This window comes from Ammospiza nelsoni, chromosome 20, assembly GCF_027579445.1.
Source record: "Ammospiza nelsoni isolate bAmmNel1 chromosome 20, bAmmNel1.pri, whole genome shotgun sequence".
In the NCBI taxonomy this organism is placed as follows: domain Eukaryota; kingdom Metazoa; phylum Chordata; class Aves; order Passeriformes; family Passerellidae; genus Ammospiza; species Ammospiza nelsoni.
The window spans coordinates 2,884,038-2,900,291 of record NC_080652.1 but is presented as its reverse complement, the minus strand read 5'-3'; the positions used below and the strand labels follow the sequence as shown (position 1 = coordinate 2,900,291).

The window sequence follows — 16,254 nt, the reverse complement described above, 5'->3', positions numbered from 1 at the left end:
GAGTGAAATGTTAAAAACAAAAAAAACCCACCAAAAAAAAAAAGGCAAAAACCACCTACACTACCAAGAAAAACCAAACAGCAGAAGGCAAAGCTCTCTCTCTGGAGAAAAGATGAGGAAAAGAATCAAACCTCAAAAGGTGGGGATTAATCACCTTGTTTAGTGCAGCACAGGAGGTTCTCACAGGCTGCAGCAGAACAGATGCTACAAGAAAGTCTCCTGTAATTTCAATTTTATGATTCCAGGAATGATAAAAAGGAGATGGTGCCAAACTTTATGCAAAGGTGCACAGAGACAGAAGAGGGGAAACAGATACAAGGAAAATTTCAGCAGGATGATCCTGGATTCCAGGTGCTTTGCACTCTGGGACAGCTCCCGTCTCTGCTCTGGGACAGGAGCCAGGGAACAGCTGGGGCTGGGCCAGGGCAGCTCAGGCTGGAGAATGAGAGCACACAGCCTTAAGATGTGCCAAGGGAAATTCAGGTTGGATATTAGGGAAAAGTTTTTCACAGAAAGGGTGATAAAGTTGTGGAATGGCTGCCCAGGGAGGTGGTGGAGTCCCCATCCCTGGGTGTGTTTAACAAAGCCTGGATGTGGCACTGGGGGCCAGGGTTGAGTTGAGGGGTTGGGGCTGGGTTGGACTCGATGATCTTGAAGGTCTCTTCCAACCCAGTGATTCTGTGAATTTTGTGAGCTCAGGGCAAGGCTCTGCCCCCAGAAGGTGCTGGCACTGCCCAGGCTGCCCAGGGAATGGGCACGGCCCCGAGGCTGCCAGAGCTCCAGGAGCCTTTGGGCAGCGCTGCCAGGGGTGCCCAGGGTGGGGCTGCTGGGGGGGCTGGGCAGGGACAGGGGCTGGATTTGATGATCCCTGTGGTCCCCTCCACTCAGGATGTTCCATGATTCCACCATCGTCTGACCTCCTGCAATCTGCAGCTTCAGCTGAGTGTGGGGCGAGATCTCCATTTTGCCATGGATTTCCATTCCCAGCCTTGCACATCCACTGGAGTGAGCAGAGCCGGCCCAGGGCCATCCTGGGTGTCTTTGGAAATGTCTTGAAAACTTCAGCTTTAATTACTCAAAAATAATAGAGGTTTTAAATTTGAAATTTTAAATGAAAGCCAGTCATGGAACACCATGGGCATAAAGATCCCTGAAATCCAGGAAGCAATAATGAGATGAGAGAGGCTTTATTAACACCTTAGTGAGGAGCCTGCAAGGACACCTGTGCCAACATTTGCAAAAGGGGAGGAAATTTCAGGAGTATTAATTATCCCACGTGAGCTGCTCTCCTTGAAAATAGCAACAAGATCATCCAAGGAGACTCCAAGGACAACATGTTCCCAGCTGAGGAATAGGATGACAAAATCTGAGACCCACAGCCTTTTTCCCAGGAAGAGGCAGATCATCCCTCTGGGTCTCAGGGCACAGGAGCAGCACAACTCCCTCTCACCTTGAGCTTGGAGCTTTTGAGGAGAAGCCTCTTCACAGCTGACCAAGCTGCAACTTTTCTCTCCTTTCTCACAGGAGGTGCAAGGACACAATGAGGAAACTGTGCCCAGCACCAAGGATCCCAGAGTAAGGAGATATCCATGATTGTGATGGGAATGCATCTGACCTTCCATCTGCTCTGGCGAGCCCCACCTGCAGAGCTGCCTCCAGCTCTGGGACCAGCAGGAGGACTTGGGGCTGCTGGAACGAGTCACAGAATTCACAGAATTCACAGAATTCACAGAATTACAGAATCACTGGGCTGGAAGAGACCTTCAAGATCATCGAGTCCAACCCAGCCCCAACCCCTCAACTCAACCCTGGCCCCCAGTGCCACATCCAGGCTTTGTTAAACACACCCAGGGATGGGGACTCCACCACCTCCCTGGGCAGCCATTCCACAAGTTTATCAACTTTTTGTAAAAAACTTCTTCCTGATATCCAACCTGAATTTCCCTTGGCACAGCTTGAGACTGTGTGCTCTGGTTGTGTCAGTGCTGCTGCAGACAGAGCCCAGCCCCAGCTGAGCACAGGCACCTTTCAGGAGCTGTGCACAGTGATGGGGGCAGCCCTGAGTCCAGGGTAAACCTGGAGATGCTCCAGGGGTCTGGAGCATCTCTTGGAGAGCTGGGGGTGCTCACCTGGAGAGTAGAAGCTCCAGGGAGAGCTCAGAGCCCCTGCCAGGGCCTGAAGGGGCTCCAGGAGAGCTGGGGAGGGACTCTGGTGTCACACTCAGATGGTGCTGACTGGAAGAACTTCCAGGTGCAGGCTCCCTATCCCAAGGATTGATATCCAGCCAATGCTGTGAAACCTTCTTAAATCAGCTGATAAATTCACAGGGAGGGGTTGTGGATCCTCCAGGAAGCAATGCACAGCTCCCACACATGTCATATCTCTAGCAGAGAGATTCTCATCCCCTCACTTCTGCCCCAGCCCCACCTGTCCAAGTCACACCTCAGGTGCCCCCCCAGATTCTCCACAGAACAAAAATCCTCAGCAATGTTTTTTAACTGCAAATTTGCACCAACAGACCTCAGGACACTTTGCCAAGGCAATTACCATCATCCCAAAGGAGCATGTAAAGAGGAAGGAGCAAGGATTAATGTTCAGTCACTGCTCCAGCAGAGGCTGAACACATCCTGGGTATCAGAAATGCAAATTATCACCATCAGGCTGACACATCCTGCAAATCCAGAATATCACCCAAAAAAAGGTAGAAAGTGGCAAAAGAGAATCAAGAAATATTTGATTATATATTTAAAAAAAATATATAAAGCCAGGAAATGTTTAAACCTCAGAGCATCTAAAATCCAACTTCCTTCTGCTGCTCTTGCAGGAGGCACCCTTGGCCTTTCCCAGCTGATGAATTCCAGACCTGGCAGCAAGAGCTGTGTCCCAGCAGGCACCAGATGCTACCAATCAGAGCCCAGTGAGGCTGGGATGGAGGGAAGTGGAATTCAGACCCTGAACTCCTCAGGCAGAAGGAATTGGCTCCATGGAGAGGCTGCTGCATCCAACACACAATTTCTTCTGAGAAGGCCCTGCCTAAATAATTGAAAATGCAATTTTGTTGTTTGGGCCTCCTGGTATTCAAACCTCACCTAATTTCATTTGCCTTACTCAAAAGCATTTTGTGATGTGATTTAAGGAGGAAAGGTTTGATACAAACACTCTTATTTCATTTCCAAGCTGTGCTGTTGGCAAAGGTCATGCAAGCATCCCTTCACCCCACACCTTTGAATTAGGTTCCTAATTAGAGTTACCAGCTCGTTTTTGTCAATCATTTATGGATTAATTCCATTTCTGCCACATCTCCAAGTCCAGTGGCATCACAAGCAGATGCTGAGCCTGTCACTTCCCTCTCCTCTCACATTAAACCAAGCAGGAGAACCTCAGCAGGGCAAAACTTCCCCTTTTTTGCCCAAGCAGATGTGAAATGCTCAGCAGGCAGAAATAAATATGCTCCAGAAAGCCTTTTGCTTGTAAATGCTGCCATATTGGTATCCAGACGCAGCTGGGTCTTGGCTTCAAAGGCAACAACAACAACACCAAAAAAAGGCCAAATTGCCCCAAACACGAGGTTCAGCATTGGGCAGGGAACAGGCCATAATGGCTCAAATGCTGTGCTCAAACACTGGATTTATCAAAAGGAGACACTGTGGATTTGGGGTTCAGATTAAGGAGCCAGGAAGGATCCCTGCATGACTTGCTGAAAAAGAGAGCTTTGGGAAGGGCAGCCCCTGAGTGAAACTTGAGTGACCCAGTGGTGAAACCTCCTCCCTAGAGTCCCTAAAACCCATCCACAGTCCCTAAAACCCATCCCACACACCCTAAAACCCATCCCACACACCCTAAAACCCATCCCACAGTGCCAAAAACCCATCCCACAGTCCGTAAACCATCCCACAATGCCAAAACCCATCTCACAGTCCCTAAGACCATCCTACAGTCCCTAAAATCCATCCTACAGTCCCAAAAATTCATCCCACAGTCCCAAAAACCCATCCCACAGACCCAGAGAGCTCTGGTCCCAACCTCACCCCACAGCTTTAGGCAGAGGAAGAGGAGCCCAGCCCAGCCCTATCCCTGGGGTCTCCTGCCCTGCAGCACTGCCTGCAGCTGCTCCCTCAGGATGGGATTTAGGGACTGTGAGATGGGTTTTTGGCAATGTGGGATGGGGTTTTGGCGCTGTGGGATGGGTTTTAGGGACTGTGGATGGGTTTTTTGGGACTGTGGAATGGGTTTCTGGCACCATGGGATGAATTTTTAGCACTGTGGGATGGGTTTAAGGGACTGTGTGATGGGGTTTTGGGAATGTGGGGTGGGTTTTTGGGAATGTGGGATGGGTTTTGGCACTATGGGGTGGGTTTATGGCACTCTGGGATGGGTTTTAGGGACTGTGGGGAGGAGGTTTCAGCACTGGGTCACTGCAGTTTCACTCAGGGGCTGCCCTTCCCAAAGGCACAGCCCTGGTGACTCCTGGTGTCCCCAGGTTGAAAATTCATCTTTGCTGCTACCAGACCTCAGTGCTGCCATTGCAGAGTTGGTTTCTGACAGAAATCTCCTCTTTTTCAGAATATTGGCAGTGGTGGAAAGGAGCGTGAAGAGATAATAACAAAATCATGAAATAGATGCATGAAATATATTCTTTTATAGGCAACTGCAGCTTATTTAACCAAAGTTCTGTGCTTCAGTGAGCAGTGTCCATCTGCAGCATGAGGGAAATCCTATTTGGCCCTGGAGTCCTTTCCACACAGAGAAGGAGAATCTCTGATTGAATTTGAGGATAATTACAGGGGCATGAAGTATTGCCTGTTATTAATCATACCACAAGAATTCAAAGAATTCCTCATCAGTGCTTTCAATAAGGCTAAAGAAATCCCAAGCCTCTCTCCAAAGCTCCTGCAGTCCTTTTTCCAAAGCAGTTGTAGAGATATGGAGCATCAAGCAGAGAAAGCTAATCAGAACAATTCAAAACAGAAAAGTTAAAAGAAAAGACCAAGGGGAAAATAAATCAATGCAGAGCCGTAGGCTTTTACCAACCGTTCTTTAAGTAAAATTAATTTGTAATGTAATTAAACTTCTCCCCAGAGGGACAGGTATAATTGAATTAGAGGTGCCTGGGTAGAGTTGCAGGGTTTAGCAGATCCTTTCTAACTGCTCCCATCTTCCTTCCTAGGCAAAGGCTATAGGTACTTTCATGTTTCTATAGATGCTCATAAGGATTATGTGGAATTGTCTGATTTACCAGACTAAGAGAAAAGTAACTGCAGAAATTAAAATAGAGCAGAAAGTACTGATCTTGTGTAGTGTTTGAGTCTGTTTGGGAGTGTTTGGTCTTTGAGTAGTGCTTTTAGCACCTCCTGGTATAAAAAGATGAAACATTTCATTTTGATTTGTTTACAGATTTGCATTTAGACCTCTCCTGCTGCTGCAGTTCACAAAAAGCCTTCTCAGTCCATTCCTGTTCCTTCCCTGAAACAGCACCTTTGGAATTTTGGATTTCTCTCTTGCTCTGCATCCCACCAGCCAGGCCCTGCTCCTCTGCAGCGATGTTCCCTCACCATGGATTAACTTCTAAGCCATTTTTAAACTCTGTCACTCTCCCAATTAAAGGATTTTACCAATATTTCAGGAGCTGTTTCAAATCCCCTCGTTCTGCCTCTGTCTAATGGATTTGTGCACAAACCTTGGGCAGAATGGGGCTCTCCAGGAGCATTCCTGGAGGGCTCAGCCCCAGCTGGGCTCCTCCCCAGATGTTTGTGCTGTGAATTACCCAGGCAGGAGTCAGGGGACACATCCAGACTGGCTATCACCATGATATTTTCTAAAAAATCCTTTTGCCAGGATTTCTCTCCTCTGAGAGAAATTTTCTGAGAGGCTTCAGAAAAGAAATGTAAACAACAATTATCTGATTATAACCTGGAGGTTGCTTCCCAACAGATGCATCTTTGATTGGTTCCATGGGAATTGTTTTTAATTAATGACCAATCCCAGTCCAGCTGTGTCATACTCTGAGTCTGTCACAGGTTTTTATTATTCATTCTTGTTTTAGCCTTCTGATGTCTCCTTTCTCTTTCCTTAGTATAGTTTTAGAATATAATGTAACGTAATGTAATGTAATGTAATGTAATATAATGTGATATATAATGTAAGGAAATTAAATATGATATAATATAATATAATATAATATAATATAATATAATATAATATAATATAATATAATATAATATAATATAATATAATATAATATAATATAATATAATATAATATAATATATAATATATAATATATAATATATAATATATAATATATAATATATAATATATAATATATAATATATAATATATATCAGCCTTCTGAGAACTTGGAGTCAAATCTTCATCTCTCATCTCGTCCTGGGGACCCTCACAACACCACAACAGTCTGGCCGTCATTGTGCCACCAAAACAACCAGTAAAGTCCTTAAGGCACCAAATATTCCCTGCACTCAGTATTCAATTAGGGATTTGTAGAAATCTGAGCCTATGGAAACTCTGCCATCCCCCAGGAAAGGGGTGGGAATGTTTGGGTCATCCCCAGTGCACAGCCAGGTGTGAATGCAGTCCCACAGCTCCTCAGCCTGGAATTCAGGAGGGTTTGGAGGTATGGGATACTTGGAATTTAAGAGGTTGAACTTGTAGGGCTTTTCAGGATGATTCTCCATAGTTCTTTGTTCAAAAATCACACTAAAATAGGTTTCTGCCTGGAGCAGAGACAAAAATGAGCTCACAGAGCCGCTGCTTCTTCTCTTGGAGAAAACCATCTTAAAAAATAAAACAAATCCCAAAACAAACAAATAAAAACCCCCAAAACTGGCTGGTGTACTTCAGAATTTCCATGACGACAATTCATGGAGAGATTTAGTTGGGAAATTGGGCAGGAATTGTTCCCTGGCAGGGTGGGCAGGCCCTGGCACAGGGTGCCCAGAGCAGCTGTGGCTGCCCCTGGATCCCTGGCAGTGCCCAAGGCCAGGCTGGGCAGGGCTGGGAGCAGCCTGGGGCAGTGGGAGGTGTCCCTGCCTTGGGATGGGATAGGATTTAAAGTCCCCTTTAACCCAAACCAGGCTGTGATCTCTGGTTTTTATTCTCATTGTTACAGTGACCAATCTTGCACCACCCTGTCTAAAAACCCAATGCGAGCATCCACAAAACCTTTCCCTACTTCTGAATAATCTGTTTTTTTCTGTGACCCACACTGGGCTGCCTCTCCCCAATGCCAGGGGAGTTTCCAGCAGGGTTTAACATCCCAGAAATACTCAGAGCTCCTGGATGAAGGGCAGCAGAGATGCTGAGGGGACTGGAGCACCTCTGCTGAGAGAGCTGGGGCTGTTCAGCCTCCAAAAGAGATGATTGAGAGGAATCTCATTAAAACACCTGCAGGGAGGGCTCAGAGCAGGGCCCAGGCTCTGCTCCAGCAATGGGACAGCAGGACAGGCAGGAACTGATCCCAGGAAGTTCCAGCTGAACATCAGGAAGAACTTCTTCCCTGTGAGGTGAACAAGCAGCTCAGGAGGTGTGGAGTCTCCTCCCTGGGATATTTCAGAGACAATGCTGTGCTCTGTGCTCTGGGATGGCCCTGCTGGAGCAGGGAGGTGGCTCCAGGTGACCCTCTCAGGTCCCTTTTCTGCCCCATTCTGGGATCCCTTTCAGGGATGGTTGGTGGAGCCCCTGCCCGAGTGTTTCCCCAGTGACAAAGAACCCTCAGGGCTCCCAGGTAAAAGAGAAATGGGATGTGCAAAGGCTGGGAGGATGCTGAGAATTTAATCCCCAATTTTTGGTGGTTTTCTGCCTCTTCCATTAAATGTCATGCAGGGGGACCCACACTCCCAGCTCAGTGGGACTCTACACCAAGAAATCCAAATTGCTGCCCAAGTGCTCCTGACACTCCCAACACTCCTGACATTACTGGGTTCTGGACAAATGTGGAGTTCCTCAAACATGGATCCATCCCTAATTCCAACCTATTTTTTGTCTTCAGCTGGGATAGATTGGAAGCCTAATTTGTGGCCTCTGTCTCAGGTAAATTTCCCAGCTGGAGGTGAATAATTCCCAGAGACAGAACCAGCCCTTCCAGCCCTCAAACAAAACCCTGAAACATTGAGGAGCTTCTGGCTCATGGATTTCTTCGTGTTCCCTTGGAAATGTCACTGCAAAAGGTGCTCCCAAAACTGAGTTTTGTAAATCTGTGACCTTTTTTTGAGTTGAAAGACTTCAAGTGTGAGGTTTGTTTCCTAAACATTTAGTCCTAATTCCAGAGGAAATCCTAATCCTCAAACTTTTAATTACTCTGCCAATCTAGCTTATTATTTCCTCTGGTAAATGGAGGGAATGAATAAGCAAGAGTGACTTCTCTGTATGGTCTGTCTCTCTTTTCAGTTGAAATCTGGCCAAAAAAAAAAAAGACTTGAAAGAAATTTCTGTCCTTATTATACATCTCTCATTAGAGCTCCATTACCAGGTGGCATTAAATATTTCAACAAATATTAATAAGGAGCTTTTGATGTCAGAGCAGTCTGTATTCCTGACCTCTTAGGTCTAGTAAAAAAAAAACTTCAAAAGTTTGCCTTCCTTGTAATAAGGTAAGACCTGAGGATCTGAGGCAAGAAATATTTAAGTATCTAATTTAGAGAGAAATCAAGGCAAATTAGGTAGATAAGGATCTTTAAAGATCTAAGCCAACACTGTTAGACTGTTGGAAATATTTGAGGTTTTTTCCAGTCTTCTGTTTGGTTTTTTCAGAAGTTTTATTTAAATTTTCATCTGGTCAAGTGCTGAATAACAGATTTGTTCCTGGCCATTTTATAGGGTCATGAATGGCTTTGTCTTCCAGGAACAAACCTCATCCCATCCCTTCAGAAGGAGAAATTTGCATTATCAGTATGAGGAATTTCTAGGAGTTTTCCAGCTCTAGGAGTCCCAGCCTCCAAACTTCATTAAAATAAACAAAAAAAGCTCCATCCCTCACCTTCCATATTTTTTTTAAACCAAGCTTTGTCAGCAAGTCTGTGATCTCATGGAGACACCATTTCTCATTCATGAGAGCAATTAAAAACCCAAAACTCATATTTCAAAAGCACTTCTAGACTCTCTGAGCTAAACCAGGTGACGACAGGAACCAGCTAAAATAAAATCTTTTCACAAATACAGGATAATCTTCCCTCTGGGAGTATTTCTGTCACTTAATGTCACAGGAGGGCACGGTGACACCCATCCCCTGTCATCACACCCCATCAGGGAGGGCATGGAACCCAAAAAGAGCTGTAAAGTTGAAACCTTTTAAAGGCTCTGGCAGGAATCACAGCTCCAGTGGGGGCTTAGTGCCTGATTCCATAAGCACTGGCAGGATTTTTATCTCCCAGGCCATTCCAGCTGCTGGTACCCCAGGAATGTCAGAGCTGGCAGAGCTCTGAGTGTCCCCAACAGGAATCACCCACGGGTGCAGATCAGCTGCACAGTGACACAAATTTGCATTCTCTGGACACAGGTTAGCCAGAGAATCCTGCTTTTTCCAGGCATCATTCCCCTTCCTTTTGTGCATCCTGCTCCAGGACAAACCCTCCTGCATTCCAGGATGTGTTTAAAAAAACACTGGATATGGCACTTGGTGCTATGGTCTAGATGAGGTGTGAGGGCATAGGTTGGACTTGATGATCTTAGAGGTCTCTTCCAACCTGATTATTCTGTGATTCTGTAACATCCAACCTGAATTTCCCTTGGCACAGCTTGAGGCTGTGTGCTCTGGCTGTGTCAGTGCTGCTGCAGACAGAGCCCAGCCCCAGCTGAGCACAGGCACCTTTCAGGAGCTGTGCAGTGATGGGGGCAGCCCTGAGTCTCCTTTTCTCCAGGCTGAGCACCCCCAGCTCCCTCAGGGGTTCCTCACAGGGTTTGTGCTCCCAGCCCCTCTCCAGCCTCGTTGTCCCCTCTGGACACGCTGCAGTGTCCCAAAGCCCTTTATTGTTTGTAGAATGCTGCAGAGCTCACCGCTTGTAACATAGATAAGAAATAATAAACACCTAAGTGTCACAGACATATTTTATGAAAAATCCTTTCCTTAGGATCTTTCCTGCTAAGAAGCTGAGAGGCCTCAGAAACGAAATGTAAACAATAATTATCTGCTGCTGTGGAATGCAACAGGTGCATCTGTGATTGGTCTCATGTGTTTTTTTGTAATTAATGGCCAATCACAGTCCAGCTGTCTCAGACTCTTTGGTCAGTCACAAGATTTTATTATCATTCTATTCCTTTCCTTCCTTTCCTTTCAAGCCTTCTGATGAAATCCTTTCTTCTATTCTTTTAGTATAGTTTTAATATATCATTTACTTTTAATATAATATATATAATAAAATAATAAATCAGCCTTCTGAAACATGGAGTCAAGATTCTCATCTCTTCTCTCGTCCTGGGACCCCAAACCTAAGCCTGAACAGGAAATATTGTCTTGAGAGCTTCAATCCCTCTTGACAGAGGTAGAAAAAACGAGCCAAAAACCAGCAGTGAGGGGAGCTGTAGAGACTGATAAGGTCACCTGAGTCTCCTTTTCTCCAGGATGAACACCCCCAGCTCCCTGCAGTACTCACAGAGAGCAGTGGTCAGCTTCTCAGGCTGGTCATAGTGCACCATGGCCACACAGAGGGTGTTGAGGGCCACCACGCAGAGCACCACCCAGTAGAAGCTCTGAGCCTTCACCATGCGGCGGATGAAGAAGCGGAACATCTTCTCCTTCCTCCTGAAGTAGGATGAGCTCTCGTTCTTCCCACTCTTCAAACTGGCACGGGCAAAGGGAGACCCTGGGACAGAGAGAAGAGTCACCACAGCCCATCCCAGCAGGGAAAAGGCTGCAGGGGGTTCCTGGGCACACAGAGCCTCTCCAAGCACCACCAGAACAGCTCAGCAGGAAGCTGGGGATGTTGAGAATGGGCTGAGCAAGGGTGTCTTGCTTGTAATGAGGGATGGAGGCTGGGCTTGTAAAACTTCATGGCTCAATGCCTGGCTCCACCATCTAAACTGGGCTTCCAAACCTTTGCAGCAATCCTGATTGTCTCAGTTAATCATCACTTTCCTGGTTGACAGGGACAAAGCAGCAGGCACAGGGTATCTCTGCCCATGGTGTGGAGCACATCCTCATGGAGCTGGGTGGGTACAAGAGGAAAGAGGTTTTTCCTGCTCCAAGGACTGTTTTGTCCCTGGTTTTCCTGCTCCAAGGACCAGTTACCAGGTAATTGAGTGAATTCTCCTTAATTTACTCTCCAGCCTCAGCTATTTCTTTAGCAGAGGGCTTAACCTGCTTCCGTATATCAGATTTTGGGCTCAGCCATTCATTTGTCTCAATTCTGCCTCTATCAGCTCCATTTCCACTCTGGGCTGAAACCCTGGCAAAGAGTCAAGGGTTTCAACAATAGGGAGCTGATGGAAGAAATGATTCCTGATGCCAGCTCTCCCCCTGGGATAGAGGCACTGCTCAGATGAAAAAGCAATCTCCAGCTGATGCTGAGGCAGGAGAAATCAGGAATGAGGGAAGAAACACATGGACCCCTTGGGGCTCCTCTGCAGCAGCCAGGGAAGCTGCTGCAAGCAGGGGAAGGGGTGATGGTGCCAGGCTAGTCACTGCCTGTGCCAGTGGTTTGGGACAAGATATCATTGCTGCCCTTCCCCACCCTGGGATGGAGCATCCCAGCAGGATGAGCAGGACATGTCCTCCTCCTGTCCTGGAGCTCTCCTGGGCTCACTGACATGAACAAAGCGTTCTGGCTTCAGCAGCCAAATCTTGGAGTGTGACCACCTCCATGTCAACACTTGGAATGGGTGGGAATCTCACCCAGCCTCATCCTGCCACATCAACCACAACAGCCAGAGAAAGGATGAGGCATCCAGATGTGACAGCAGCAGGTTCTCCGAGCCTCACAGCCCCACACAAGTGTGATGTTCCCCCATGGAAAATGAGCTCTCTGCTCCATTTCACATTTCTGGCCATCCACCAGCACTCCAAAAGCAGAACTGGCTCTGGCCAGGCTTTGAACAAACTCCATGCTGAAAAAATCCATGCTGAGTGTGTTCTTCTGTTGTTTTGAAAATCCTGCCTTTGGCAGTTTGGAAGAGAAGAAATCATAGTGCTCCTCCTCTGCTCTGCTTTAAGACAACAAGAAGAGCCAAAGTTTGGGATTTAGGCAGCTTCATATCACAGCACTCCTTAGCAGGTACAGAGCTCTCAGATAGCCAAGCCCCTGTGTACTGCCAGACTGGCAAAGGAACAGTGCTGCCCTCTCATTCCTGTCTGATCTTCCAGAAATGCAAAACAGTGATATTTAAACTGCTCCAACGTGGAAAACATCCCCTTCTCCAGGCTTTGGTGTCTGGGAATTAAAGCCCCAGTGCCTGGTACAGCACAGAGGGTGTGAAGCCAGTGGGAGTAAAAAGAGAAGAATAAAAGCTAAGAACAACTGCAGAGAACAGCCTGGGAAGTGTTTACCACTACAGAGCTTTAGACTGCAGCTATAAAGCTCATCAAGGTGCTTGTGCTTGAATTAAAGTGCAACATTTTCAGCCAATGGCCAGAGAGAGACCTGGCAAAGTCTCCCCCACCCTGAGCTGCATCTTCACGTGGCACTCAGGGATTATTTGTTAGTTTTTCCACGTTGCTTCTGCTCCCATATGAACACACTACAGAAAACCATCCAAAAACCCCTTTTCTCCAAAACAGATCCTTTATGCATAATTGCCCGCGTGATCTGATTGTTTATGCTCTGCATTCCAGCCTCTTCACAAGCCTGCAGAAGTAGCTGCTTAATCCATTCCTTCTTTTCTGCCTCGTTCCATGAATCAAAATCAAAGCCACTTTTCCCAAGTGGGTGAAGCACTCACAGAAGGTGGAAAGCACTGCTGTTATTTTCCCTGCCATATGCTCCCGAGACAGTTCCCAGCTCTGCCTCGGATTATTCCCGAGCCCAGATGCTCCATCATCCATTGCCACCTGAAATGCTGAACTCCAAGATCTGTTGGTGTGGTATTAGCTGCCCAGAGCCTGGAGGGACTTGGATTTGGAGGCAAAGATCTGATAATTATTGTAACCGTGAGCAAATATTCCAAAAATGACCATTCCTTGTTATCCATGCAGGGATCCGAGAAAAAACAACAACAAACCAAACCAAAAATGCACACAGGCTGCTGCATTTTTGCCCTTTTTCAGCACCAAACCTCTCCTGGAAGTGGCAGCAGTTTCACCACAAACCCTGCACCCAGGGGACTGTGGCAGCTCAGTGCTGGTGACAGGAACATGCCAAGCCACGCTCATTTTCTGCAACCAACTCTTCCTTTAAAAGGGGGGAAAAATAAATTCCAGCAGCAGCTATGATCCCTGGAAACATCAAGGCCAACTTTCCAAAGGGCAACTGAGGCACTCATGCTGTGCAACAGCCACGGACACGGATTCTCAAATGTGCTGTTTGTGCTGCTCCTCCTGTGCATCCAGGATTTGCTGCTTCGTGGGGACTGGGCTGCCAAGACATTTCTTTGGAAGATAATGAGAACATCTGCTGCTTCAGCAGCAAAACAGCCTCCAACAACAGGCACAGGATGAGCAGAGCGCCCGACTGCAGAGCAGCAGGAGAGGCTGTCCCACAGCTCACAGGGGTTTGGCTCCAGCAGCTCCCTGAGGTGGGTGCTGGGTGCCCAGAGCCTCCCCTGGCAGCCCAGAGCTGCCCCTGCCTCCCCACCTGGGCAGATCTCAGCAGGAATCAGCTCTGGGAGCTGTAGAACGGGCAGCACCTCCTCAGCCTGAGGATGCCAAATTCACCACAGCAATGCCCCACAGTGCAGGATGCCCTGCTCTGCACTGGATCTCCAGATCTGGCCTTAAAATCACTTCAAGATCTTCCTCTAAGACAAGAATGAGAGAATTGAGGCCACTGCCCAGCACCTCCCAGTGACCACTCCCACAGCAAAGGCTGTGACACCTCAGCTGGGCATTAGTGAACCACAGGACTGTGGCCACTTGCTCTCCTCCCTCCAGCAGGGTTGTTTGGCAGATTTGGGGTTCTTTAGCATGGATGAGCACGTTCCAAGCAGAATCCCAGGGTGGCCAGCCCAGCAGGGACTGTCCCAAGGCTTTGCAGGGCTCTCCCAAGGGTGCAGCATGCAAGAGCTGAGGCAGGCAGCGCCGGGAGAGGGTGAAGCCACGGAGTTTTTTGCTTTGGGAAGTCGAGTGGAAATTCATTCTCCTTCAAGAAACTGCAGCTTCTGGAGCAAAGGAGCCTCTCCAGAGGAGAAGACATGGCATGGACAGGTTCAGGTGGAGATCGAAACCTCGGGGGATGCAAAGCCAGTACTCACCAACGGAGCAAATGTCTGTGAAATGGTCCTCACCTTCTTCTGCATGAATCAGGTCATTTTTGCTCTTCTTTATTGCGGCTCTTTTCAACACTGCGTGCAAATTAAAGAGAAAATGCCCCGTGAGGATGCAGAGTGGGTTCTCTCTCCCCCTCCCTTCACTCTCCAGGGCCAGCATTTCCTTCCCAATGCCAGCTCAAAGCTCTCCCACCAGGGTACCCTGGAGCAAACAGGACAACCCACAACCTTGCAGGGCCTCTGCACGCCTCAGTGCCAGGGTGCTTCACTCCTTTGCCCTTCCAGCTCTTGAAGGTTTGCCAGGCACAGCTCTGCATGTTCCACTTCATGCAGCAGATGCAGGAGGGTGGGGAGGTCACTGCAGCTGCACTGTCAGCACAGCACAAAGGCTGAGCAGGGACACTGGAGCTTCCTGAGCCCCACGGGGCTGGGAGATGAGTGCTGCCACCCCTGGAACCACCAGTGCTGTTTGCAGCAGGCACTGTGAGGGAGTCAGAGTTTACAGAGCTCGGTTTACTACCCAGCCATGCCTCAAGGAGCAGAAATGCTGCGGCGAAAAAGCGGCCACACATCAGTGAGCAGCCTCTCAGCAGCACCCCGTGGGCAATCCCTGCCCTCTGGGGATATCAGAATTCTTTGAAAACACTTCTTTTTCCTCCAAAAGCAGCTTTTAGTGGGGAGGGCAAACATCACTACATTTACTCCAACAGGGAATGAGAGCTCTGCACTTCCACCCAGAGCACGGGGGGTGAGGCAGGAGCACTGAGGACGCTGCTCCCAGGACCACCTACCTGCAGAACCTTGAGAAGTGGCAGAAAAAAAAAATCACGTTGGTACAGTTTGGTGACAGCTTCGAGACAGACAGTAACTAAAGCAGCACTTTCTATCAGCAGTAAGACACCCCACGGTGTGGTGATACAGACTGGTCCGTGGGCACACACAGCAAAGCCACTCACGCTGCAGAGACTGCCCCGGGGAGGCTCCTCCACAACATCCCCTCACCCTAATTATCTACAAATTCCTTTCCCACACTGCACGGATTGCCCTGCCCTGACAGAGACATGGATGCGCTTCCTGCTCCTACGGGCTGTGCTTGAGTCACTTCAGGGGAACACCCAGAGCAGAGGGGAGGATGCTCTGAACCTGCAATCTGGATCCATTGTTTTGCATTATTTGTGTTCCTTGCTGCCCCACCCAGCTCTCCTGAATCCTCAGTCCCAGCAATGCCAGCTCAGGGGTCCCTCAGGCTGGGTCTGTCCCAGTTCACTCCAGCATGTCCAGGGCCATCCTCAGCACTGGAGCACAACCAGCACCGGGATTAAATATTTCCAACATTCCTGGCATGAACTGAGCAGCTTTTTATCTTCTGCCCCAGAAAAGTCCTCGGTGTGTTTGGCAGTGAGGCTGTGCCATCTCTCCAGGCACATCCCTGTGTTTCAGGGACTCGGAATTTACCACCATAGACTGTGGGCTGCTCCAGGCTGGGAACATTCTCGGGCTCCTTTTGCTTTCGGATAAGAGGAACCTGAGTATATCTGGGTCTTTACTCCGTGCCTTGCACCCACCTCGAGTTTCTCACAGCACTCAGACTGCTCCTCAGACACAAACTCCAGTGAAGCCTGGCTGTGCCCAGGTGCCAGCCAGGCGTCCCCAGCTCACACACACCCCCAGCACACACAGCAGGACTGGCACTCACACCTCGGCCCTGACCTGCTCCAGCCCCAGATCCTCCCCAGCGCAGGTCACCGGCCCGGCCGAGGCTGCAGCAGCACCTGCAGCCTGCACGGCTGGGAGCCAGGCCAAAAATCCACCTGGGCATGTCACCGGTGACCTGGGCACGGGGCTGCGGGGGGAAAGCTGCCCCTGGGTGCCACCTAAGCCCCTG

The 16,254-nt window shown here is 48.5% G+C and overlaps 1 protein-coding gene across 1 annotated transcript in view; it reads right to left on the bottom strand.

The window, feature by feature from the left end:
• LOC132082091 (voltage-dependent N-type calcium channel subunit alpha-1B-like) overlaps positions 1 to 16,254 on the bottom strand; it is a 316,197-nt gene that overhangs the window by 123,749 nt on the left and 176,194 nt on the right. The window contains exons 11-12 of the mRNA XM_059486140.1: positions 14,355 to 14,444; positions 10,607 to 10,816 (exon numbers count right to left, since the gene is read on the bottom strand). Of these exons, the coding sequence (XP_059342123.1) occupies positions 10,607 to 10,816; positions 14,355 to 14,444 (300 nt within the window). The remainder of the gene's footprint in view (positions 1 to 10,606; positions 10,817 to 14,354; positions 14,445 to 16,254) is intronic.